Below are 22,589 nucleotides of genomic sequence, written 5' to 3' on the forward strand. Positions count from 1 at the left end.
TCTACATTTGTATTCAAAACATTTATACAATTTTTGACCAATAAAAATACATTTCAATAGAAACCGAATTTCGAAATCGACCGAATCAGTTTTTATTTAGATACTGACCGACTTTAACTTAAAAAATAACAATTTTAACTTCTGATTGAAAACAAAACCATTTAATATCAAATCTGTTTTAAATTAGGAAGGATATATATGAAAACATTATTGACTAAAAAGATGATAACAAATGCATTTTGTATTCGGCAATGCAGATGGACGACAGCACTTCATATTTCTTTTCAATTGTGAGTAAATTAGACGTTCCTGGGCCAGCACAAAAATCATACGCTGTCATCGAGGTAAATTTAATAGATTTTAATAGGTTACTAATATACTCTTCTTTTTTCTTCTGCTCTTTTTCATCGTTTTGTTCTTTTGTAATTTGCTCTGTATTTGGATCTGTACTCTTTTCCGTATCGTTTTCATTTTCATCTTTCTTGAATGATTCATTCTCTATATCTCGTTCCGTTTCTTCCGCATTTTTAATATCTGTTTTTGGTGCCTCTACTAAGGCCTTAACTTTTTTGATGACTGGTGAATAATCTCCACATTCATCATCGTGATCACTATCAACGATTGAAGTATTTTGTGAAAATTGTTCTGAGCTTTCCACTAGACCATGTATTTTGCAATAACGATCTATTACACTAAAACGTAGCTTATCCCCAACAATATCATTAAATTCCTCGATAAATTTTAAAAAGACCTCCGAGCTAAGATCAAAAACTGCTGCCGCGTTGATGTAGGCATCTGGATTAAAACGAAATTTCTAAATAAAAAAATATTACGATTTTGATTTAATTCATATTATTTATGTCAATAATACTCACAGATCTAATGTTAGTGACTAGTTCTTCGTCTTCAAGCTGGTGGCTGTACTCGAATAAATCAATTGTCACATCCGCTTCTAAACCACTGGACAGTCGACGTTTGATCACATTCAAGCAATTGTTGGTAAAAAATGTTACCATGAACTTTTTGCTTAGATAAATCAACGTTTGCAGTGTCTGCAGATCATATGTGTCTAGTCGACGATTATCGTGCCAGTACAAATATTCCATAAATTTCTTGAAATCATTGCCCGACACATCGTCAAGGACAATATTATCGGGTATCTTTGCCTCCTCGAAGTCGCCCTCAAACATGCGCTCGAAAACTGGCGAAACACTAAAGGATATTTAAATATTGTATATAAATATATTAACCTGGTTTAGAATAAATAATAAAATATTTCTTACGCACCTCATAAGCACAAATTTGTGATATTTTAAAATCACCTTTTTGCCATCGTTATCATAGACAACAAAACTGCAATCCGACAAGTGGCCGGTCTTCAGCAAATATTCCATGCGTTCTCTAGGTCTGAAAAGGTTATTTATATAAAAAATTGTGGTCTAAGACCGAAATCTAGAAAATACTTTTAAAAAATCTTTGCAATGTAACATATATTTTTAAAAAGCCAATCTATAACGATGCCAAAAAGAAATTTTACTCGAATTTCCAGCCAATATTCGTAAGTGAATAAATTGGTTGATAATCTCTTACCGGAGATCCTGCCAGTTTGAGCCCGCATTCTGCATTTTAGTAATTTAGTTGGCCAAGGAGCGGTTTGCACGGGTAAAAATTGCGGCGTCAATGCAAAATGTAGTTAGTGTTGCAAAACGACTAGGGGAGAACTGCGAATTTTTACAGAATACGGTCACTCTGCTTAATCAGCTGTGTGCTGTTTTCTGTTGCCGTTGTAGAATTCAATATTAAATTAAGAACCCACCTGCACCTATAAAAATGATTTTACTTATTAACATTTGTATCGGAATCGGCCTACTGCCATTAAGTCATTCAGCAATGAGTGAGTGTCCTACATATAACGTACCATTGATGCGATCTGAACTGGAAGCAGCTAGTGAAATATCTTTGATGTTTTACTACGTGTCTTGGTCGAGCGATGCCAGACAGGCCCGTTTGGTTTACGATGGCGTAGCGCACTATTACAAGGATTACGCCTCGTTTGGCGTCGTGGATTGTTGGCATCTACAATGCAACTGCAGCCGCACTCATCGACAGCTCCCCGGCATGGCAATTAACGGCGGCTATCCAGACAAGTGGCCCACGTTAATGGTGAACTATGGGCGGAAATTGAAACTGCAATATCAGGGCGCGTGGCATTTCGAAGATCTGACAAGATTCATGAATAATCTTATACAGCCTATCGATCGCGTACACACCACCTCAGAGTTGGGCGCGCTATGGAGGATATCAGATGCCGTTGTGCTAGCTTTGCTGGAATCTGCTAATAGTCAAGCATATAGGCGCTTTTTGGCGACCGCGATACATTGGTTGGAGTTCGATCCGGAGCGTAACGTACGTTTTGCAGTTACGTTTGGCCAACGAGCGAAGGAAATGCTAAAGGTGGAACAGATATTACTGCCACAACTAGTGCTCATAGATAACCGGCATGGTTTGCACAGCTATAATAAATCGAATATTTGGCTGCCAATGGAGATCTTGCATTGGATACGACCCAAGGTTAATCCTCTCCAAACCGCTGGCTATGGAACACCCGCAAAGATTGCGATTAAGGCCCGTCACATGCCCGTGCTCGCCATGAGCATACGAATGCACCATCAGCACACTGCCATGCCCTTAGTAATGGGCGAGGACGCGCTTCGTGGAGAAAATATTGACTGCGAGAAATACTCGCAAGAGGATGCTCTCGACGACCTTGAGACACGTTACAGGTCGTTGATGCAAATGCCGTTACATATGTATGAAGGTGCAAATACGTCGAATCAGTTAACTAAGAATTGCTATCAAGCACTTCAGCTTTCTGAAGCTACACTGGCGAACTACTATTCCATCAATGTGTATCTAAATTATCTGTGGTCTCATCACTCTCACGAAAACGAATTGGAGTCAAAAACTCGTCAGCTCTTAGCACTGCACACACGCAATCGGTGCTTAGCACATACCCATTCACAGCAGGGCACGCCAGCTTTAAAGATTGGCATAGCCAAGGTGGTTGCGAAATATAGTCTGTTGATGTGGCAGCATTCACCGGAACAGCTATCGCAGAATCGTTCTCTGGCCGTGGTGCTCTTTGATGGCACCAAATATCGCGATTTTCTGCAACAACTTGGCGTAGATCAAATTTATCCCAATGGCAATCATAGAAGAGACAGTTCAGCAGTACAAGTTTTCATTGTGGATGCAGCAGCTGAAGCATTGTATGTCATGCCACAGCATCAGCCGTTCTCTTACCAGGCACTGACTGAATTCATTAAGCAGTTCTATGCCCGACAGCTCCCGCGCATACAAAGGAACTACGTACCAAAAACTGTCACATCCCGGGATGCATCATATATACAGACTTACAATCGCCAATTGTTGCTGCAGGCATTGCAACGCGCTAATGCAACCAATGTCGTACTCATTCACCGTCCGGATTGTGCACTTTCCGCCGTTATGTCGCAAGAACTAATGCAAGTTGCAGCAATGTTACGGAGTCCGGAAGTGAATTTTATACGCTTTAATAGCCAGGCAAACGATTTGCCTTGGGAGCTAACGATGTCAGTGACCCCGGCGCTGCTCGTGTTTCCCCAATCACGTCCCACAGAGTCTGCGATATTTCCCACTGATGTGAGAGTAGACACGGCCAACATAATGTCTTTTATACTGGCACAACTTGAACCAGAACAGCAGTTACGCTTAGTGTTAGCTAGCTGTCGCAGACGCATGCGACATGCGCGGAGTTGTTTGGACTTCGCCGGGAAGCTCGTGCTCCAGCACGTCAGCCAATATTTGAGATATTGGGAAATATTTGTGACGGAGCGAGATCTGATCTTATCACATCTCAAACAGTTTAATGATATGCACATAGCCATCGAAAGTAGTATAAGGTTATAGTATTTTAATTTATCTCAAAGTGCTATAATCTAACTAATTAAGAATATAAATAATTATTGTGTAAGTTTAGTGCGGAGCGAGCTCACTTATCTGATATTTAAGTCCAAAATAAGTATAACTTCGTTGTTATCTAATAAGTATAGTTTAAGGAGCTAGTAAATCAACAAATAAGTTACGACTGATTAATTGATTTTTGTTGATTACTTAACGTTACACGATTAAAAAAAAATAAAATACTAGTAAAAAATTTGCCAATGTGCAAACCGGAATTATTCTAAATAAAGTTAAATTTTATTTTTAAATTTGATAACTGTGTGCCCAGCCAAAAGTTGTGAAGAAATGTATTCTTCAACTATGACTATCGATATCATTTCGATTATGCTTATAGTAATAAATTGTGCGTATTCTGCAACACAATCACTAAAATGTCACGGTTTTCAGATAAAATTAATATAATAGACCAAAGTACATATCACATTTTAAAAGAGGATAATGGGAAGCGAAAGGTATTACGCAGCTCCAAATATAAAAATAAACACAAGGAGGAACCAAAACTGTCTCTGCTGGACTTTCTTACCGTGCCCCGCCAGAAGCAGAAACAACAAAAACGTCCTCATCTGATCATAGCTAGAAAGTCTGTGTCACTTCAAACAAAGCACAAGGGAAAGACGCGTTTGCATCCTAAACGTCGTATAGCACGCCTAAAACGCATTATTCGAAATTATCGCAGTTTAAGGCAGCATAACGTTGACAACGAAACAAAATATACGGAAGAGATACAAAAGTCTTCGGAAACAGAAGAGCCTCACAAGTTAACTTTGTGCGTGACAGCAAATGAAAATGACAGAAGAGAGCAGAATCTTGCTTTAAATTACGTCGTACCAAATCCTTTACAGGTAATAGAAGACTTAAAGTGTCTTACTTTGAATGAAGAGAAGTCAGAGAAAGCCACCTTATCAACCCCAAAACATAAAATACATTCCCGACGGTTTAGAAGGTGCGTAGAGTATAAAGTAATCAAGCTCCCCTAACTAATTATAGTTCTCATATGCAGCTACTGTGATAATTGCACGACACCCCGTCTGAAAGAGCTGACAACTCAATTGCTAAATGACTTGGATCGTTTTCAGAAACGCGCCTACGCTCACAATGAAATTAAAGCACGCGCCCATCCGCGCTTGGTGGTGGGATTTCGAGAGTCGCTGTCTAGGCTGCGCATTAACAAAGTGAAGCTGTTAATCCTGGCACCCGACTGTGAGAACTGCCCACTTCCTGGTAGCTAAAATATTTAACTCAAAAAATGTATAACCTATTATTAATCTAAACATTTTTTAAGGCGGCCTGGATGATACCATAGATGAGTTAAAGTCTGTTTGTCAGCAACAAAAAGTGCCTTATTGCTTCTCGCTAATGCGTCGGGAGTTAGCCTATGCACTACATAAGCGAGCACAAATATCATGTGTCGCCATTCTGGACTTTGATGGAGCCAATGAAACGTTCAAGCAGTTGCTGAAAGAGTTGGATGTAGCCAGCTATCAATACAAATGTTTAACTGCAACGTGATCTTTATTGAATCAAGCAGAAAAAGTGCCAAAAAGGTGCCTACTCAAATATGTTAATAAACTAAATTTATACTCATATAATTCACTAATTCAAGGGCGTCATCATTGTAGTAGTAACCAGATCGAATAGTGAGGAGCTTTCATTGCCAAATTCGGTGGCAGCTCCCACTAATCCAGCGGTGTCGTTAAAGCTATTAAAAGAGTTGATTGCATCCTTGGCCTGCTGTGCAGCCAAGTTGAATTGTATAAGAATAATAAGATAGCTAGTGATGCCGCCGCTAACACCATATAACGTTTCCATGTCCAGCGTGAAGAAACCACAGGCCGAAAAGTCCACGGAATGATTTAGCAACTTTAGCGACAAGTGATTCACAATCTCGTACAGCAAATTGTCATCAGCCACGACTCCACATTTATGCAAACTGATGCCAGTCCGCTTAGAGGCCAACGAGGTTTTCCAGCTCAAATAAATTAGATAAATGCATTTTCCCGATGTGTAGACGAGCACGATGACTGTAATAAAGGGATTCTTTGCGGAGCGAAATAACGAGGGTATCGATTGTGCCCGGGTGGCACAGTACAGAAAATACAGTTGAGCCGTAAATATCAAGAAGCCGTAGGCCATTAGTGAAAGAATTGGATAGCTCCATAGCCCATTCATTGCCTTGCCTATCTCACAGATCTCGTCGTGCACTTGACACAGATTGTTCAGCTTTTCCTCGACTTTGGTCGCATTGCTTAACTCGCTTTCATGAGCCATGTTTATCATTGGAGTTGTATTCGACTGTAGCAGCTTTCGAGGCGATTGAATCGATTCTCCAAATGAGTTCAGCGAGTGGGCGACTTAGTTCATTAAATTTAACAAATTATATTATTATGGATAGCAACTTACGGATGATAACTTACTTGGGGAAACCTTGTTCTTGCCTTTGCTACCTGAACCCCTCAGTGAGCCCACGTCGATACCACCTAGCTCCTTGTATAAGTACTCCAGATTGCTGTCGTACTGTGGCGGCTGGGACTCAGAATCATCTGCTGCGCGATCCTCAATGGGATCATTGGGATCGACCCCATTTAACCAGGTCAGGAACTTTTCGTGTTCTGCTACGAGATCTTCCAAAGTAGCATTAATGGCTTCAAAACGTTCTTTCAGTGCATATAGCGACACGGCAAACCAAATTTTGTCCAAAGTATTGATAAAAGTGGGAATTGCCGAGACAACCCACAAGACGGATAGCCACTGCGTATAATCAACGAGCATAATGTATGTGCTTAACAGAATGAAAAGCTCAAACACAAATGTCATAAGAAGCATTATACGAATTCGCTTTGCTATACTGCTGTTGTCCACCAGGCACTGCTCACGGTACAGACGTTCATCAACTACGCGTATGCGCTCGTACAGGTCGCCCAGTCGTCCTTGATTAAAGAGCGCTGTCACTTGATCCGTGACCATCATAATAAGCCCAATATAGGTCAAAAATAGGCCAATAACAAATGTCAAGGTGCCTGCATGGTTTTGTTACCTAATTGAATTAAACACCAATCTCATCCTACTTACTTTGAGTTGCTTTGAGCGAGCGATCCTCTTCTCCAAAGGAGTAAATTAGCAGATTATAAAGCACCATATAAAACATCAAGATGCCCAGCATATAGACCATGCCATTGCGGGACTTTTCCAAAACATTTTTAAATCGAAACTTGTCTAAATCCTGTGGCAATACGCCCACCAATTTTGATAAGAAAAACAGTTGCTGGAATTGCATCAACAACGGCTGCACCATTGGTGTCGGTTGTGACATGCTGCGCGTTGGTCAGAACAAACTCGAATGCTAAATAATAATCGACCAAGTGACACTTTTAGCTGGCTACCACTTTACTTAATTAAATTGGTTTGTTGAATTGTTCCGCTAATCGATACAATCAACGAATGCAATCTCATGGTCCTGTTTAAAGGAAAAGGACTTACGTGAGGGAAAATATACGTTTATTGAATCGTCATCAATTGTATATATATTATAATAAATAATTCATAATTAACCCAAAATAGATATTACATATAATATAAACTTAACACAACATCCAGATATATACCTTGGGGCTTTATTAAAAATCGTTCAATAGCATAAGGCCATAAGAATTACATTTAAGATCATTTGAATGAACTGAATTTTATTAGATGGCATTTAGGTCGGGATTTGCATGGTTTTCATGTGTACCAAATACTACAATTTGTGTACAGTTGTATTTGGTGTAATATATATAATATAAAGATTAATTTCCCTTTCATTTGGAATTTAAAATTGTTTCCAACGTAAATAATTTGAAATTTGTCAGTTGATCAAGTTTTTTATTACTTCTTTTTACGACGATCGTTTTGCTTTTGCTCCTCCTGAAAATGAGATGAGATATTACAATATGTTAATCACTGTTTCCAAGGTTATAAATATAGTTTCACAAATGGCGAACTTAATGTGAGGATATCGTTTTCAAAAAAGTTATTCGTAAACCTGGAAATGAATATACTTCCAAAAATAAATTAAATTAAAAAGGCCAATAGGAAAAGAACACCTAGAGACTTTTGTGAAAGTATACTTATTGCCTTGGACATACGAAAGAAAGGTATACGCTTAAATCGGCATACCGTTGCGATTGAATATTAAAGAATATTTCTTTGCAATATAATTAAAGATATTGATTGATATAAGTAGTCAGATCAAGGTTATTCATTGGCTTGGTCGCTAAACTGCATTGACAAACCAAACTCTCAAACCATAAAACTCTTGAGCTGTAATATAGGGCACAATATTGAGCACAAGTCAAATATACTATCCCTGCCTTAATCGATAACAATTAAAATTAGGATATTGTAAACACACCTTTTGCGTTAAGATAATTAACAAACGGCGGAACATGCTCAACACGTCGAAGAAAAGATCCAATGCATGCTGTACAACATCGCGGTTGCCCAAGCGGCATTTGTCGACAATGTTTTGGGTGTCGTACACTATGAAGGCAGCCATAACAAAGACGCCAACGTATAATTGAGTCTGAAACGAAGATTATATATTAGCTGAACCAAAGTGATTATACTTTGATATTACTTACAATTTGGACAAAGTATGATTTAAAGATCATGTTGAATAGACTGAGCAAAGCCATGCAGTTTATAACGCTAACCAGCATACCACCCAGATACAAATACTTGCCCTGTTCGGCAAGCAGAGCGGCTAGCGACAAAGAACCAAACGTGACAAAAGTCCCAGTTAGTGCAGTTAGGATAATCGCCGGATTGATGCTGCAAATGTAGTCCAACAAGGGACCCAATGTTTGCCCCGAACAAAAGCCAAAGGCATAAAGCATTCCCAAGCGCGTGTAATAGTTTTTGCCGTCGTCTTTATAAAAGTGTAGACCCAGAACCAGCACCAATGAAGCGATAGCTGCTAACATGCCCAAATCGAAAGTTCCACGCATTTGGAGCAGGGCGCCCACTGCCGAAGCAGCGGTAGTGCTAGCCAGCACCATATAAACTTTGGACAGGTGCTGACGGATGAATGGCTCACTAAAAAGAGAAAGGCAGGATGCATTAGTTCAACTATGAGTGTACGTGTACATTACTTTCAAGGACTATTGATTAGACCCGACCAACTGTTGATGTGGAATTATAACAAAACAACACGTCAGCCTCACCGTGGCCTTCGCTTTGCCCCCTAGCAAAGTGTTTGCATTTGACTCAATTTGCGTATCGAACAGTGACTTTTGTGCTAGTGTAAGGTTTATTTGTATACTCACTAGCGTTCGCCGATGCCGTGCATAAAACGTTGGAAACGTTCGTTTATATATTGTGCCGTATCCGCCATACTGTATCCTTGTTTTCTACTTCAAATGAGTTTATTTCTTTTCTTTTTATATTAATCGAACGGAGGAGGGTGAACGGAATGTGAACTAAAATAGCAAAACCTTGTTAATGGGATTGACTGATTTTACGTTGTATACTACGTCGATCTTTTCGTTTTTGTATTTCACATTTATTTATCTATATTGCACTTTAGTGTTGAGTAATATCGAACTTGACGAAGCTTCCAGATGATAGGGTAACCATTTGTGCGCAAAAGAACATATGGTCACACTTCAAGCAAGAAACTTTAACACAATTATCGGCGCGTGATAGCTTTTTGAAATTCCGAACTCGAATAACTTGATACTTGGACGCTATTGAAGGAATCTTTATTATTGGACCATTTATTAACTAAAAATACGAACGAAAGTTCGATGTGTTTGAAGATAAATATTTGTATGTAAGCTTTTCTGATCGATTTTCAATAATTATGAAACCATCGTACTAAATTATAAATTTACACTTTATTTCGGGCCATTAGCGCTAGTCTTTGCTCTAAATAGAATATTGTGATAAATTGAACACTAAGTGCGTATATTTTTTAAACAATAATAGAAAACATAAATTTAAATAATGACGATTTGTCTTAAGTATGAGTGACATAAATATGATTTTGCAATCTTGATATTATCCGTTTAAAGTAAATAAGAGGCGCACTTACAGACTATATTTTCATATACATATATGTATATAACGTTACCTGTATTGTGCATGATTTACAGTAAATATGTATATTTAATTTCACTCAAAATCACAGTTTCAAGTTTGTACAAGACAAAATTCGTTTGATTAAAAGTATTAACCGACCGTATTGGTCGTAATGCTTCGCGTTAGATCAGACCTAAGAAAGTTACAGGTACTAAATATCGAAAACTATAACTTACACAAATATCATATGGATTAGTGTAGCAAGTTTTAAGTTAAAATTCATTTACAAATGTTTGTGTACATAGTACAAATAAAAATAAAGTTCATAGTATGTATATAAAAAATGAAATTAAAGGTTAGTGTTACATAGCAACTACATAAAAGCTTGATCGCATTTAAAAATTCTACAATAAATGCTGTAAAGACCTCAATTAGTTTATAGTTAAGGTAATTTATCATCACAGGCGCACAACAACTCATTCATACCACTTATTTACATAATATGGATTAATATTGTCATTCTAGCTATATGTATATATATAAATATTCAACTTATCCATTGGATAAGGGCAGTCAACATTTAGAGGTATGATCAGTCACACACACGCGCACAATAAGCTCGCTTAAATGTATATAAATAAAGTCAACTTTAGATAAATGCTTGAGACAAGATTTACAAAAGGAAAAGAGATGTTTGAATACAATTGGGCTTATTACGATTCTTGGCCTTATTTCGGCAAAAGTTTTGCAATTTGCAATCAGATGCAAGTGTTAATATAACAATATTATTAAGAATAAATGCGTTGTAGTTGTACAATTTAAATATATATGTGTATATCAATTCGTAAACTATATTTTTATATATATATATAGGGTACAAGAAGACACACAACGCAAGACAGTTTGAGTATTTCTTTTCGAACATTTTTTAGTTTTCATATATATATATGTTTTATTAAATAAACCGAAATATTAAAGTACAATAATATTGAAATTCTGCGGTGAAGATGACGATGATGATGTTGATTGTAGTTCATTTCGTCTGTAGCTGCTGTCCATCCGTCCCGTCCCTTCATCCGCGATGACGACCTCAATTGGGATGTGTGCAGATGCAATGCAGTTATAATGCCGTTAATATGTTAAATTGTGTGGGCGTGGCAGTCCGTCGTTCAATTGTGTATTGTTTTTTTGTAGAGGCTTGTCAACATTTCGGCTTACTCTAGTACGTCTAGGAGAAACTATGTTATACCATATTCATATCCTACGTATTGGTAATGTTAGATACAAATCAAAATTTGTTAATCTTGTGGCTGGCCTTCTTCAGCTTGCTGCATCATTATTATGTGTTAATAAAAGTGTCTAGGAGGTGTAAGATGTGTTTGGGTATGTGTTGGTTGTTATTAATTTTGCTTTCGCTTGTGTAGCAGTCAATGCCTGGAACGATGCTCCTCACGCCTATCCCGATCACGTTCTCGCTCACGCTCACGGTCCCGATCCCGATCACGACGTTCACGATCCGAAGAGCGATACCGTTCCCTTTCCTCGTAATACCGTTTAGATGACGGTGCTTCAGCGGCTTCTGCAACAACCGGCTCTGGAGATTTACGTGGACGTGCCGATCGGCTGCTGCTATAGCACAAAATGGAAGTGTTGAGATTGAGTATCGTAAGTTATTAGATCATAACTACCTGTCGTCTCTGTAGTGATCCTGAGCTTGACGCTCGCGTTCACGACTTCGTGACCGCTCCCGATAGCTGTTTGAGAATGCACGAGTGTAAGAATATAAGTGAAGAATATAAATTACTACATTCAAACTTACCCTCCATCACGCTCACGCTCGCGATCACGATCACGCTCTCGTTCACGGGAACGCTCCCTATAGCGCGAAGTCGATCGCTCACGACGTTGACGACTGCGATGGGACCGATCGCGTGAACGCGAACGTTCGCGTCGATTGTAACTCTTGGCCTCAATACCGTGCAGTGTGTCCTGCAGTGAGCTGATCAAAATCTTACAACGCTCATCGTGAGCCACCTTAGATTGCTTGATGAGGGAAATAGCGGTAACCAATGTTTCGATGGCGCTTGAATACTCGCCAGCGGCAGCATCAGAAACAGCTCTGTGGTAATACAAATTATTTAATTATAAAAGTTACCTTTTTCATTTTTTGTGAGCTTACCTGGCAATCGCCGAGCTGCTGACCGTGCGGTTTCTGCTCATCACCTCTTCGAATTCTACCTCTGTTAATTGCGGCCCCATTTGCGGATCGGGGAAAGCGCCTGGAGGTTTGCCTTGCGGAGGTCCTGGCCACGGATTGCGCGGTCCACCCTGTTGTGCAAAATGAGGTGGTGGTCCGTGCTGAGGAGGCATGTTCATGCCTGGCTGTGGCCCTGGTTGACCATGTGGGGGGCCACCCATACCTGGATGCGGTGGCGGACCTCCTGGTTGGTTAAAGAATGCTGGATTGACATGCGGAGCGGGAGCGCCATGTGGTCCACCCGAACCAGGCGGTGGACCAGGACCCATTTGCGGGCGTGGCGGGCCCTGCATATGCGGTGGACCCTGTGGCGGCCCTTGCGGCGGGAAGCCACCATGCATGGGAGGACGACGCCAATCAGGACCCGGCCCAGGACCACGAACTGGCATGCCCATTGGCCCCTGGAACTGCAAAAATAAGGCATAAAATACAAAATTAATAACAACACTTAACATGGTATTGAAGGGTTTAGACATTAAATTAGGCCAGTTGCAGTTGTGTGGTAGTAGCCTCGTCATGGATGTGCATGAAATTTGTGTCTGTGGATGTGTTGGATGTATTGTGGCTGTTGCAGTTACAAACATGTGCAGTTATTTAAATGTTCTGAATACAATTGATGAGACACTCTAATGTCGTTCACTAAGTTAACTTAACTTGGGTTAGTTTGGTTTCGTTTCTCTACTATATTATAATTAAATCTTTATAAAATAATAATATAATATATAGGATATCTTTGATATTGTTTTTGCATTTTTTGTTAGGATTTTTTACCATTGGTGGTCGTTGGAGCGGTCCATTTGGTGGACCCGGTCGGGGTCCACCGGGACGTTGACCTGGCCATTGACCTTGCGCTGGCGGATACCTGGGAGGTGGCTGTTGATTGCCCATTGGGCCGCCTTGTGGATGCATTGGCGGCTAATAATTTACGTAAGTTTTTTTTTTATTATTGTAGATGTAGTTGTTGTTGTTGTAGTGGTGGGTAGAAGTGTGCGTAAGCGTTGTCATAAAACACATGGAATGGAATATAAATATAAAGCGTAATACATAAACATTTTTATATAATTATAATTAATATAGATAATACATAGATATTAAGTACATAGAGATCGCAAAACAAATGCAGCACATTTACAAAGTCATAAATATTGCCTTATTATAGCTACCATTAGATTTATTCAAACAAGTTTGAAGTCTCAACAGTTTGCAATTAAAGTTTGCAGTAAATTACATTAAAAAAAAACAAATGGTAATAAATAGGCTTATGCGTAAAGGATACAGATATATAAATAGAAATTCTATAAAATTGCTCTGAAATTATTTTTTATTTAAACCAAAACATGTATCGTACTTAAAATCATAATAATGAACAATAATAACCTTATAGTCGAATCTTTGCATGTCTAGTTACTCTTAAGATATCAAGTACAAACAAAATTAAAAAATTTTTTCTAAGTGACAAAAAAAATTTGCTTTTTAATGCTATTATAGGATTGTCTTTTCTTTTCTTTTTTTTTTTTGTTTACAAATTTTTTTAAATACAGTTCTATAAATATCTAATACATAGGTCCTGCTAGGGAGTATCAGTTATATTACTTGTGTGTACCAGAACTTAAAGAACATGTCATGAATATAATGATGTCTTTCCAATTCCACTTATCTATGTTATATTAATTTGACCAATCATTGATCAGCTAAATATACGACCAAATATTCGACTTTTAAGATATCAAATTTTGCATTCAGAACAATTTCAATGAGTTAAAGTTAAAAAGAAATGTAAATGGCGTTGTTAATACGGGCTGACGAGCCAAACAATTCCAAACAAATTCAAGAACTCTTTTGTTATGGTCACTTGCTAACGGGCAATTGAAAAAGCTACGACTTACGGGCAAAAGAAAGCAAAATTAAAGGAACAACAAAAAGGTGCAAAAGCTCACCTGCATTCTTGGAGGTCCAGAGTTTGGTCCAACCTGCGGCACTTGCGACATATGTGGCCGGTATTGACCTGGTGGTAGGTTGGGATTCATGCGTGGCGCATGTCCAGGAGGCACACCTTGGGGCACGCCCGGATGCGGAGGCATCGGTCCGCCCATGTTGGGTGGTGCAGGTCCACGGGGTGGTCCATTTTGCTGCGGTGGCGGTACTGGACGTGTTTTTTGCAGGCTCTCAAACTGGGTAAGTGCTTGCTTGCTTGGATAGGTGACTACCACGGTCTGGCCGTGCATCTCCTTTTTGGGTAACTGATCGAGTACAGTGCGTAAACTAGGTTCGGAACCAAGCGATATTACGCTAAAGCCCTTCGATTGACCATTTGCACGATTCTCAAAGAATTTCACCTCCTGTAGATCGTTAACGCCAATTTCACGTAAGGCATTCGATATATCTTGATCTGTGGTCCACCAGGTCAGATTACCAACATAGAGCTGATAGCGGCGATTCATTGTTGGAGTTTGGTTACCACTGCCCTGATGGTAAACTCCATTGGGACCGACATTAGAGGAACCGTCGATGGATCCAGGCCCGGATACATTATCTCCAGTTGGAGTGCCACCACCGCCGCCGCCGCCCGCAGCTACTGGCTCGGTGGGGCCACCGATGTCATCGTACAAATCGACGCCATCGCCACCAAATTCATCCTTTTCGTAAAAAAAGAGTATGTTGAATATTTCGATACATGCACGGACAAACAAATATATCGATATTTGTAAAAATATCAACAATGTTATTTAATATACCCCCATTACACATACAAGTATACGATTGCATACAAATGCGCGCATGCAAGTATACATATATCTGCACATATAAAGCATGGTAATGCTGACTTACCTGAGCTTGTCCGGCAAAATCTTTGTCCAAATCTTCGGCATATAAGTCCAGAACCACACCGTCGGCCATGGTTGCACGAGCGTTTACTGGACAAAAAAATTGATTTTAAACGCACGCGACCAACTTATTTAGCGGTGCCGTGCACACTTTTTCCACCACACACACACGCTCACAATCACAAGCCGCCCGTACAGTCGAACAACTAGCCACCGGCGTGCGGCGTACGTATAAATGCAAGTAAAGCCCGTAGTTGACGAATAACTATTTATATAGCTGTTACGAATATACGATATTCACATATATAATATATTTACATTATAAACAACAGCTTTTTCAACTATTGTTGCGAAAAATTTTCTGCAGCTACAGCTAAAATGGCGGAGATGTTCAGAGTGACCGTGTCTGTTAAATGCCACAAATGTTAAAAACGCCATATTTAGCACTAGTGTATTCAATACTAATCTCGTATGCCATTTAGTATTAAAAAAGTTATTGTAAAAAAACGCGGTACTTTTCGAAATGTGAGTTTTCGTTATTAACGATTCTGATTTATTGTTATAAATAAATACTTGGCAGTTAGTAACTTAATAATTCTTTTATGGATTGTAAGCTTTCTTAGGCCTCAGGTCGCAATATGTGATGCCAGGACCAATGCATGAAGCGAAACCCATTAGATGGGGTATTGCGTTCTGTTCGTAAACGCCGCTAAACAGATGAGACCAGGGACCTAAAACAGAATTATATAAGACATAATTAAATGTATAGTTTTGCTTATCATAGTTGTTATTATTTTTATTATTACCATTAGCATAAACTGCAACATCACCACCTCCGTGAGTTTCCTCGGAATAAGGCACGGCATGTGGATACCTTGCGTCCTTATCACCAATATTTAGAGTGCGGAGATCAACGCGTTTAACTGTGCTATTTTCCGATTTATAAAAGAGATTCATTTGTGGGCCGTTGGCGTAGGATAAAGTGGCGTAAGGTAATTTGTCGACGTCACTTAATTCCGAATTAAGACCAGTTATCACGTTGTTTATATCGGGATATCCGTTAATGGTCATAGTATGTCCATGATCTGCGGTGACTACGATTAAAGTTTCCCAAGGATTGGTTAACTGTCTTGCTTTCTTGACAGCGTTTGAGAATTGCACAGTTTCGTCCATGGCTTTCTTGGCTTTGGTCTCGTGGTGGGCATGATCGATGCGACCGCCTTCGACAAACAGAAAGTATCCAGCTGGATTCCCAGACAAAATTTTAATTGCAGTTTCCGTCATTTCCTCGAGCGTCGGACTATCAATGCTATGGTCCAGGTTATATGACATATGAGATGCATTGAATAAGCCTAATAAGTAGTCCGTATTGTAAGGATTGATGCTCAGCAAATCCGTGCGATTGAACACAACTCGCGCATTGCCTGATTTGCTTTGTTGCCATTCATTTATCAGATTGCGTCCATCTAAACGCTCGCCCACGTTGCCGTACAAATCCTTTTCTGTATTGGGCAGAAATTTCTTAGTGCCTCCGCCCAGGACGACTTTCAAGCCTTGACCCACTTCGTTCAATAGTTGCTGCGCTATGTCTGGACAGTTATTGGGATCGTGTCCAAGATCCTTAACATCAAAATCACTTTCAAAGTCACGATTCGAGGTGTGGGCATAAACTCCAGCTGGACTGGCGTGGGTGACACGAGTTGTCGTTACCAATCCCGCAGATTTACGCCCACGCATCGCCCAAGCCGCAATTGAGGAGAGATGATTCTTGGGTAACTTGGCTGCTCCACAGTCATTGAACTTTACATCTGCTGAAACACCGATTGTCATATAATTAGCCTTTATGCCGGACAGGTATGCAGAGGCAGTGGCGGCCGAATCAGAAACTTGTTTGTCTACGCAGTAAGTCTTAAGGAAATATAGATCAAAATTATCCATTGATTACTTACTATTCCAAGACTTAACTTACCTTTGACAATCCAACGTAGTTAAATTGTTCAAACTCCAAACGATTTCGTTCCCCTACAATGCCTTTCGATTGGCCATCATAAATGCGGGCGGCTGTTACAGTGGGCACAGACATTCCATCGCCAAGGAAGAAGATTATGTTCTTGGCCAAATACTGATTCGGTAGAGTGGAGATCTTTTCATAGAGCGTACGTTGAGCATCGTGGAACCAAAATTCTTTGCTCTTGAGATCATTTGTAGAGCGTATATTCCAGGCGGGATCTGCTAAGAGCAATAAAACACGCATTTTAGTGAAAGTTCTTGATTATTTTTTTTGTATTTTTAAAAATGATCAAAATTCAGAATTCTTTCACATTTGCACATTCAGTTCGATTAACACTCGATTAGGCAAATTAAATGTATTTAGTTTGTTTTGTGTTCGCATTCTGTTTACGATCTTTCACACTCTCACTGTTTATACTTTAAATATGTGTGGCACACCGTTAAATGTCACGCACCTGGCCCATAAATGTACTGACAATAGCACAAAGCAACTTGAATGGAGAGCGTTAACCAGAAAGCACGCATTGTCGAATTTTGATGAACTTCTCTTAATGAAAAACTTTCGATTGCGGACTTCTGTTTCGGCTTCGGCTTCGAATATTGTGCCTCGTACTCCGGCGTTGGTTGAGAACTGATTAAGCTGTGTGGAAGGAAATACGTGCTTATTTATATCAGTTTAGAGTGTAACGAATTGAGTGGCGAAGATCAACGGTATACTAAAATAAAAAAAAACTCGATCTGACTTTATAGATAACCGGTCCCTCAGGTAACCCAACTGCAGCAGGGCTTTCAAATACTTGGAGACTAGACAGTGTGTGTTGAATATGCATTCGATTTATTCAGATGCGATTTTTAGATCGAGCTGCGTTTCTAAATCATTACATGCAACTGCACCGGTTCTACAGCTTGTTATCTATAGCAGTTTTTGGAGTTAATAATATATATTTAAATTTTCTAAAAGATTTTCAACTGAATTTGTTATCGCTTAGCTGTGCCTGAGTAGAAAGCTTATATTAATACATGAAAGTTATTTCAGGTAAACAGGTTTGCTAATAATTAGCATTGAATTAATGATGCTAAGATTTTTGCAGTATTTATTTTGATTTTGGGCAATAATATTTTATTGAATCCTGTTTTGGCGCAGATTAATTTTAACATTATATATATGTAACATTTGGAATTTCACTAATTGTCGCTAGAATTCGGGAGCAAGGAACTTAAATTCCAGTTTTAATCAACGTACTTAATATGTTTTATTATACTGACAAGAGCCGCTGTTAAATAAATATGCATTATTTATAAGATGATATTGCCGAAAATGTGGCGGTTTAACTTATTAAGATTTGCCCTATTGATTAAAAGATTAATTATGATATTGAGGAATTGATTAATAATATTTCTTACCTTTCTCCTTTTGAAATTAGTTTTTTATGTAATTTTTTTATGTAACTTAACTAGTGCCGCGCAATTCAATTGTAAGAGCCATAAATCCTTTTAACTCCTTTTTGAATTTGAATTGAATGTTTTCTATTTTACATTGTCTAACACCAAATCATGTCGAAAGTCTAAATATCGATAGTACCTTATCATCTCTGCATATTTAGTATACGGTCACACTAATCACTATCATTACGATTGTTTAAAATAATCGATAAGACTCGTGCATTAAATTATTTCTCCATCTCTATAAACTTACATATTTCTTGCAAAATTTATTCGTTTATGTTAAAAAATTCCTGTGTGTGTCAATTAATTTTTTTTTAATGGACATGCGCTAGATTACGCTTTGATAACAAGGGTTCCTGGATAGGTTGACAAGGGCAAACAAGGTGAGAGATGTGATGACATATCAGCAAAAAATAAAACAAAGACTACTCAGGCCCCCTTCGACGAGCAAAAACACAAAACAATACTCATACAATCACACACAAGCTCTCATACAGGTGTATTTCTCTGAAACGCATATAATGATATAAGTAGAAAATTAGAGTGCTGCACAATTTATCTAATTGGGAACAATTTATTGGAAATTTTCAGGAAAGCAACAGTAACAACTGGTTTCTGCCACATTGAAAAAAATATTGGCAAGGTGTCTGCATACGAAAGCATGGATTTACAGCATATGGAGAATGGCCTCAGCGGAGGAGGCGGCGTGGCAGGAGGAGGAAGTAGTGGAGGAGCAGGAGGTGTGGGTGGTGGCCTAAGTGAGTTTGATTTTCAGCGATTGGCACAAATAATCGCGACAAGCATACAAAAAGTCCAACAAAATGGTGAGTCTAGTTTGGGGCGTATATTTTTCATCTATGACTAATCGCCTTGCTATGCATATTCACACGACACAGTCTCCACTATGCAGCGAATGGTCAACCAGTTGAATACTCCACAGGATTCACCTGAATTGAAGAAGAAGCTGTAAGTGTGTGTTGAGCGTGTTGCCTAAGCTATCAAATTGCCAAGCTATACGTATATTTGACATAACTAAATGAAATATGTTTTCTATACCTAGTCATCAGTTAATGACCTATACCAAGCAGCTGGTGACCGATACAAACAATCAGTTGAAGGAGGTGGACAAGTGCAAAGAGCGGCACCTAAAGATTCAGCGCGACCGTCTGGTAGATGAGTTCACAGCGGCTTTGACCGCCTTCCAGGTTAACTAATCTCTTTTACGATAAGCGAAGTAAGAAGTTAGTCATCACATTTGCTTTGTAGGCTATTCAACGTAAAACGGCTGATATTGAAAGGAGCGCTTTGCATCAGGCGCGTGCCCAGAACTTCAGTATTTCACATCCACCTGGCTCGACGCGAACCAGCACCAATGCCAGTAGCAATGACAATGGCTCCTTCTTTGAGGACAACTTCTTCAATCGTAAATCAAATCAACAGCAGCAGCAGCAAATACAAACGCAAATGCAGGAAGATGTTGACCTGCAAGCCCTGGAGGAACAGGAGCGTGCTATACGCGAACTGGAGAACAACATAGTGGGGGTCAATGAAATCTACAAGAATCTGGGTGCTATGGTCTACGAGCAGGGGTTAACTGTCGATTCGATTGAGTCTCAGGTGGAGCAAACAAGCATTTTTGTCTCGCAAGGCACTGAAAATTTGCGCAAGGCCAGTTCTTACAGGGTAAATGCTGACTATGTCTTTTATACATTTAATCTTAATGGTTATTATTTATTGTAGAACAAAGTGCGAAAGAAGAAGCTAATACTGGCTGCCATCCTGACCGCTGTTCTTTTAGCCATCGTTTTAATAATGGTGTTTCAGTTTAAGAACTAAACATGGGAATCCAATATACTAAAAACATCAAAAAAAAAATTTTAATAAAAACTAGTAAATTGTTGTGCAAAGAAAAGTGTTGCCCCATGCAGGCCTCTATCCGTATTTTAGACACATGTGTGGCTTTAATACTATAATTTCATTTAAACCAAAAAAAACACTAATTGGCTAAAAAGTTCTTAAAAAATTGTCAACTCAGTTGCATGAATCGAAACGTGTTTAGCACAGAGTTAAGCAGCGCTTAGGCATATACACACACATCCATATGTTATATAAATATACTTATTCTCTAACAAGTTATCTAATATTTTATATAAATATGTATTATGTTTATAAATAATGCACTTTGTATTGTATTATATTGATTGAGTGGCGCATTCTCAAATTTGTTTAGCAGCAAATTCTAAAACATTTCCAAATTCATTTGCTAGCGCTTTGTATTTAAGTTTAAGTGACATACAAAGTATATAAATATACGATGGTACATGATAATACACATTAAAATATAAAATTAACGAAAAGAAAATATTATATGTAAGATCAATGCAGGGCAAAATCCTTTAACAAAGCATTTCGAGTACTTCATTTCGGGGCATTGCATGAAATGAATGAATCGATGAATGGGCTGGAGTTCAGCACCATTTGGGCATTCAAAATGTGCTCGATCATGGCTCTGGTCGCGTCATCAACGCCTCGCGCATAGCCATAACGATCATTAAGATTTGTTGTGCACTGATGATACGCATGCTTCAGCGGCTTAGCCCCTGGCTGAAGTACTGCCTGTGCTTACTGGGCTGCCCAACTGGGTGTTCATCACATCACATTAATGCAACGGCAGACGGTATCGATCTCATGTGTGTGTGTCTGTGTGTAAGTGTGGATGCCACTTGAGCCGCAGCCGTTGCTGAGGTGTGTCAAGTAAAGGGTTTCCTCGGGTTCGGGTTCGGGCTTGGGCTTGGGCTCGGGCTCGGACTCGGCCTGCATACAAATTGAGTTTAAATTTTTTGCCAATTCACTGACATTGATAGTTCGTTTGGGCATCGTTTGTGTCGTGGTGGTGGCTTCTTATCCACTTGTTGGCATCGAGTGGTTTTCTCGCATGCATTTAAGTGCAGCTCATTTCCTTCTCTATCGCCCTGGGGCAGCCAAATATTGTGCGCTGTCATCCAGCTATTTTTAATACTAAGACATATCTGTGCCCTAACTTTGAGTGTGCCACATTAACTATGTCATATTGTTGGCTAACTAAACTTATTGTTACTATCTAAATCTGAAATTATCAATGACATGTTACGAAGCGTGGGTTCAGAAGGTACATATGTTTCTGAAAAATGCATTCCATTTACAGCTAGAAGCCAGCTGTTACTCATACTCTGCTATATTGAAGGGGTACCTTATGATAGGGTATCAGAGATGCGGCTTGTTAGCAATCATTTGTATTTTTTCTTGTTTCTTGTGGGCCTTCTTGGCTGTCAGTGGCTGTCTAAATACGTCACCATGGTTTTTTTTGGAATTAAATTATTGATTGGTCGACTGAGGTTTTCAGTTTACGACACGGCCTAATCACATCGATTATCGGTGCATGTACATGGCACTTGGCATCGGCTGGCCATGGACGCATCCATTCATAAGTGAAAATCCAGTGCCGAGGCCACAGGTCACGTTGCGGCTGATTCGAGTGCGTAGGTGTTGGACATTAACAGAACTATGCACACCTCGCACAGCAGGTAGCCCCGATAGCCCGCGCCGTGTGCGAGCTCTGTGTTTGCATAGGCCGGGCCCATGATAATATTGACACATTCGGTGGTCAGCACAGAATCTCATTTGCGAAGTCATTTTGTACAAATAAATCCAGCCTCTGCATCGCATCCTCTGCTCTTCCTTTTCTTCCCAACTTAATGCGCGGACACACAAACCGCATGTTTTGACTTTGCCACCGAGGAGCAGTGGAAATGCACATGGAAATTCCGCAGCTCTTTTTTTTTTTTTGCTAAGCGCGGATTGACTTACCAACTTAGCAACTTGCTGGACGGGATTGGGGTATTGGTAAACGATAGGCTGCCTGCAGTTTAATCCCTGCACATTTCACACGTTGCTTACGATTCGCCTTAGCCATAGCCAGGCAGTAGCCGAGACGTAAACATCCGGCTGTGGCATTT

At 39.4% G+C, this 22,589-nt stretch overlaps 8 protein-coding genes across 12 annotated transcripts; 3 read left to right on the forward strand and 5 right to left on the reverse strand.

The window, feature by feature from the left end:
- Positions 1-199: 199 nt before the first annotated feature.
- On the reverse strand, positions 200-1,856 carry LOC111601102. Its single transcript, XM_023317541.2, has 4 exons — positions 1,591-1,856; positions 1,288-1,407; positions 876-1,212; positions 200-814 (listed from the first exon to the last, which is right to left on the reverse strand). Exons 1-4 carry the CDS (start codon positions 1,623-1,625, stop codon positions 215-217), a joined length of 1,092 nt encoding a protein of 363 aa, XP_023173309.1. The 5' UTR covers positions 1,626-1,856; the 3' UTR covers positions 200-214.
- LOC111601101 lies at positions 1,821-4,026 on the forward strand. Its single transcript, XM_023317540.2, has one exon. It carries the CDS (start codon positions 1,831-1,833, stop codon positions 3,946-3,948), a length of 2,118 nt encoding a protein of 705 aa, XP_023173308.2. The 5' UTR covers positions 1,821-1,830; the 3' UTR covers positions 3,949-4,026.
- Positions 4,027-4,324: 298 nt separating this feature from the next.
- LOC111601057 (selenocysteine insertion sequence-binding protein 2) lies at positions 4,325-5,546 on the forward strand. The gene is made up of 3 exons (XM_023317475.2): positions 4,325-4,945; positions 5,003-5,223; positions 5,285-5,546. Exons 1-3 carry the CDS (start codon positions 4,374-4,376, stop codon positions 5,509-5,511), a joined length of 1,020 nt encoding a protein of 339 aa, XP_023173243.2. The 5' UTR covers positions 4,325-4,373; the 3' UTR covers positions 5,512-5,546.
- Positions 5,547-5,595: 49 nt separating this feature from the next.
- LOC111601024 (gustatory receptor for bitter taste 66a) lies at positions 5,596-7,312 on the reverse strand. The gene is made up of 3 exons (XM_023317432.2): positions 7,072-7,312; positions 6,417-7,019; positions 5,596-6,353 (listed from the first exon to the last, which is right to left on the reverse strand). Exons 1-3 carry the CDS (start codon positions 7,310-7,312, stop codon positions 5,596-5,598), a joined length of 1,602 nt encoding a protein of 533 aa, XP_023173200.1.
- Positions 7,313-7,576: 264 nt separating this feature from the next.
- LOC111601058 (bax inhibitor 1) lies at positions 7,577-9,370 on the reverse strand. Of its 2 annotated transcripts, XR_003944364.1 has the most exons (5): positions 9,303-9,370; positions 8,619-9,072; positions 8,390-8,560; positions 8,155-8,298; positions 7,577-7,902 (listed from the first exon to the last, which is right to left on the reverse strand). XR_003944364.1 is itself a non-coding variant. In XM_023317476.2 (4 exons), exons 1-4 carry the CDS (start codon positions 9,368-9,370, stop codon positions 7,864-7,866), a joined length of 732 nt encoding a protein of 243 aa, XP_023173244.1. In that variant the 3' UTR covers positions 7,579-7,863. The 2 variants fall into 2 exon arrangements, 1 of the variants encoding a protein (XP_023173244.1); XM_023317476.2 differs by lacking the exon at positions 8,155-8,298 and having other exon boundaries at positions 7,579-7,902.
- A 1,661-nt stretch (positions 9,371-11,031) lies between these two features.
- LOC111601033 (cleavage and polyadenylation specificity factor subunit CG7185) lies at positions 11,032-15,547 on the reverse strand. 3 transcript variants are annotated; one of them, XM_023317443.2, is made up of 7 exons: positions 15,143-15,547; positions 14,251-14,949; positions 13,085-13,228; positions 12,236-12,720; positions 11,876-12,175; positions 11,745-11,810; positions 11,032-11,682 (listed from the first exon to the last, which is right to left on the reverse strand). In XM_023317443.2, exons 1-7 carry the CDS (start codon positions 15,209-15,211, stop codon positions 11,484-11,486), a joined length of 1,962 nt encoding a protein of 653 aa, XP_023173211.1. In that variant the 5' UTR covers positions 15,212-15,547; the 3' UTR covers positions 11,032-11,483. The 3 variants fall into 3 exon arrangements, with proteins under 3 accessions (XP_023173211.1, XP_023173210.1, XP_023173212.1); XM_023317442.2 differs by having other exon boundaries at positions 11,032-11,685; XM_023317444.2 differs by lacking the exon at positions 13,085-13,228 and having other exon boundaries at positions 11,033-11,685.
- Positions 15,548-15,713: 166 nt separating this feature from the next.
- On the reverse strand, positions 15,714-18,734 carry LOC111601094 (alkaline phosphatase). 2 transcript variants are annotated; one of them, XM_023317531.2, is made up of 5 exons: positions 18,553-18,734; positions 17,604-17,788; positions 17,108-17,367; positions 15,945-17,046; positions 15,721-15,869 (listed from the first exon to the last, which is right to left on the reverse strand). In XM_023317531.2, exons 2-5 carry the CDS (start codon positions 17,671-17,673, stop codon positions 15,739-15,741), a joined length of 1,563 nt encoding a protein of 520 aa, XP_023173299.2. In that variant the 5' UTR covers positions 17,674-17,788; positions 18,553-18,734; the 3' UTR covers positions 15,721-15,738. The 2 variants fall into 2 exon arrangements, with proteins under 2 accessions (XP_023173298.2, XP_023173299.2); XM_023317530.2 differs by having other exon boundaries at positions 15,714-17,046; positions 18,553-18,711.
- Positions 18,735-18,802: 68 nt separating this feature from the next.
- LOC111601096 (syntaxin-7) lies at positions 18,803-20,725 on the forward strand. The gene is made up of 6 exons (XM_023317532.2): positions 18,803-18,977; positions 19,186-19,418; positions 19,491-19,560; positions 19,655-19,799; positions 19,861-20,277; positions 20,335-20,725. The coding sequence occupies exons 2-6, from the start codon at positions 19,256-19,258 to the stop codon at positions 20,428-20,430; spliced, it is 891 nt and encodes a 296-aa protein (XP_023173300.1). The 5' UTR covers positions 18,803-18,977; positions 19,186-19,255; the 3' UTR covers positions 20,431-20,725.
- Positions 20,726-22,589: the final 1,864 nt, after the last annotated feature.

This window comes from Drosophila hydei, unplaced genomic scaffold (genome assembly GCF_003285905.1).
Source record: "Drosophila hydei strain 15085-1641.00,03,60 unplaced genomic scaffold, DhydRS2 tig00008135-arrow-pilon, whole genome shotgun sequence".
Taxonomy (NCBI): domain Eukaryota; kingdom Metazoa; phylum Arthropoda; class Insecta; order Diptera; family Drosophilidae; genus Drosophila; species Drosophila hydei.

What these genes read in the sequence shown, in the direction of transcription:
- LOC111601102 (XM_023317541.2), bottom strand. Translation starts at nt 1,625, where the DNA reads ATGCAGAATGCGGGCTCAAACTGGCAGGATCTCCG. An exon ending in TCAAACTGGCAGGATCTCCG is followed by an intron (nt 1,408 to 1,590) that starts GTAAGAGATTAT and finishes TAACCTTTTCAG; the next exon opens with ACCTAGAGAACGCATGGAAT. An exon ending in CACAAATTTGTGCTTATGAG is followed by an intron (nt 1,213 to 1,287) that starts GTGCGTAAGAAA and finishes AATATCCTTTAG; the next exon opens with TGTTTCGCCAGTTTTCGAGC.
- LOC111601057 (XM_023317475.2), top strand. Translation starts at nt 4,374, where the DNA reads ATGTCACGGTTTTCAGATAAAATTAATATAATAGACCAAAGTACATAT. An exon ending in CATTCCCGACGGTTTAGAAG is followed by an intron (nt 4,946 to 5,002) that starts GTGCGTAGAGTA and finishes TCTCATATGCAG; the next exon opens with CTACTGTGATAATTGCACGA. An exon ending in TGAGAACTGCCCACTTCCTG is followed by an intron (nt 5,224 to 5,284) that starts GTAGCTAAAATA and finishes ACATTTTTTAAG; the next exon opens with GCGGCCTGGATGATACCATA.
- LOC111601058 (XM_023317476.2), bottom strand. Translation starts at nt 9,370, where the DNA reads ATGGCGGATACGGCACAATATATAAACGAACGTTTCCAACGTTTTATG. An exon ending in CACGGCATCGGCGAACGCTA is followed by an intron (nt 9,073 to 9,302) that starts GTGAGTATACAA and finishes TTCTCTTTTTAG; the next exon opens with TGAGCCATTCATCCGTCAGC. An exon ending in AATCATACTTTGTCCAAATT is followed by an intron (nt 8,561 to 8,618) that starts GTAAGTAATATC and finishes TCTTCGTTTCAG; the next exon opens with ACTCAATTATACGTTGGCGT.
- LOC111601024 (XM_023317432.2), bottom strand. Translation starts at nt 7,312, where the DNA reads ATGTCACAACCGACACCAATGGTGCAGCCGTTGTTGATGCAATTCCAG. An exon ending in CTCGCTCAAAGCAACTCAAA is followed by an intron (nt 7,020 to 7,071) that starts GTAAGTAGGATG and finishes AAAACCATGCAG; the next exon opens with GCACCTTGACATTTGTTATT. An exon ending in CAAGAACAAGGTTTCCCCAA is followed by an intron (nt 6,354 to 6,416) that starts GTAAGTTATCAT and finishes TAATGAACTAAG; the next exon opens with TCGCCCACTCGCTGAACTCA.
- LOC111601101 (XM_023317540.2), top strand. Translation starts at nt 1,831, where the DNA reads ATGATTTTACTTATTAACATTTGTATCGGAATCGGCCTACTGCCATTA.
- LOC111601096 (XM_023317532.2), top strand. Translation starts at nt 19,256, where the DNA reads ATGGATTTACAGCATATGGAGAATGGCCTCAGCGGAGGAGGCGGCGTG. An exon ending in CGGCTTTGACCGCCTTCCAG is followed by an intron (nt 19,800 to 19,860) that starts GTTAACTAATCT and finishes TTTGCTTTGTAG; the next exon opens with GCTATTCAACGTAAAACGGC. An exon ending in GCAAGGCCAGTTCTTACAGG is followed by an intron (nt 20,278 to 20,334) that starts GTAAATGCTGAC and finishes TATTTATTGTAG; the next exon opens with AACAAAGTGCGAAAGAAGAA.
- LOC111601033 (XM_023317442.2), bottom strand. Translation starts at nt 15,211, where the DNA reads ATGGCCGACGGTGTGGTTCTGGACTTATATGCCGAAGATTTGGACAAA. An exon ending in CTGGACCTCCAAGAATGCAG is followed by an intron (nt 13,229 to 14,250) that starts GTGAGCTTTTGC and finishes GTAAATTATTAG; the next exon opens with CCGCCAATGCATCCACAAGG. An exon ending in AGCAGCTCGGCGATTGCCAG is followed by an intron (nt 12,176 to 12,235) that starts GTAAGCTCACAA and finishes GTATTACCACAG; the next exon opens with AGCTGTTTCTGATGCTGCCG.
- LOC111601094 (XM_023317530.2), bottom strand. Translation starts at nt 17,673, where the DNA reads ATGCGTGCTTTCTGGTTAACGCTCTCCATTCAAGTTGCTTTGTGCTAT. An exon ending in TCAGTACATTTATGGGCCAG is followed by an intron (nt 17,368 to 17,603) that starts GTGCGTGACATT and finishes TGCTCTTAGCAG; the next exon opens with ATCCCGCCTGGAATATACGC. An exon ending in ACTACGTTGGATTGTCAAAG is followed by an intron (nt 17,047 to 17,107) that starts GTAAGTTAAGTC and finishes TATTTCCTTAAG; the next exon opens with ACTTACTGCGTAGACAAACA.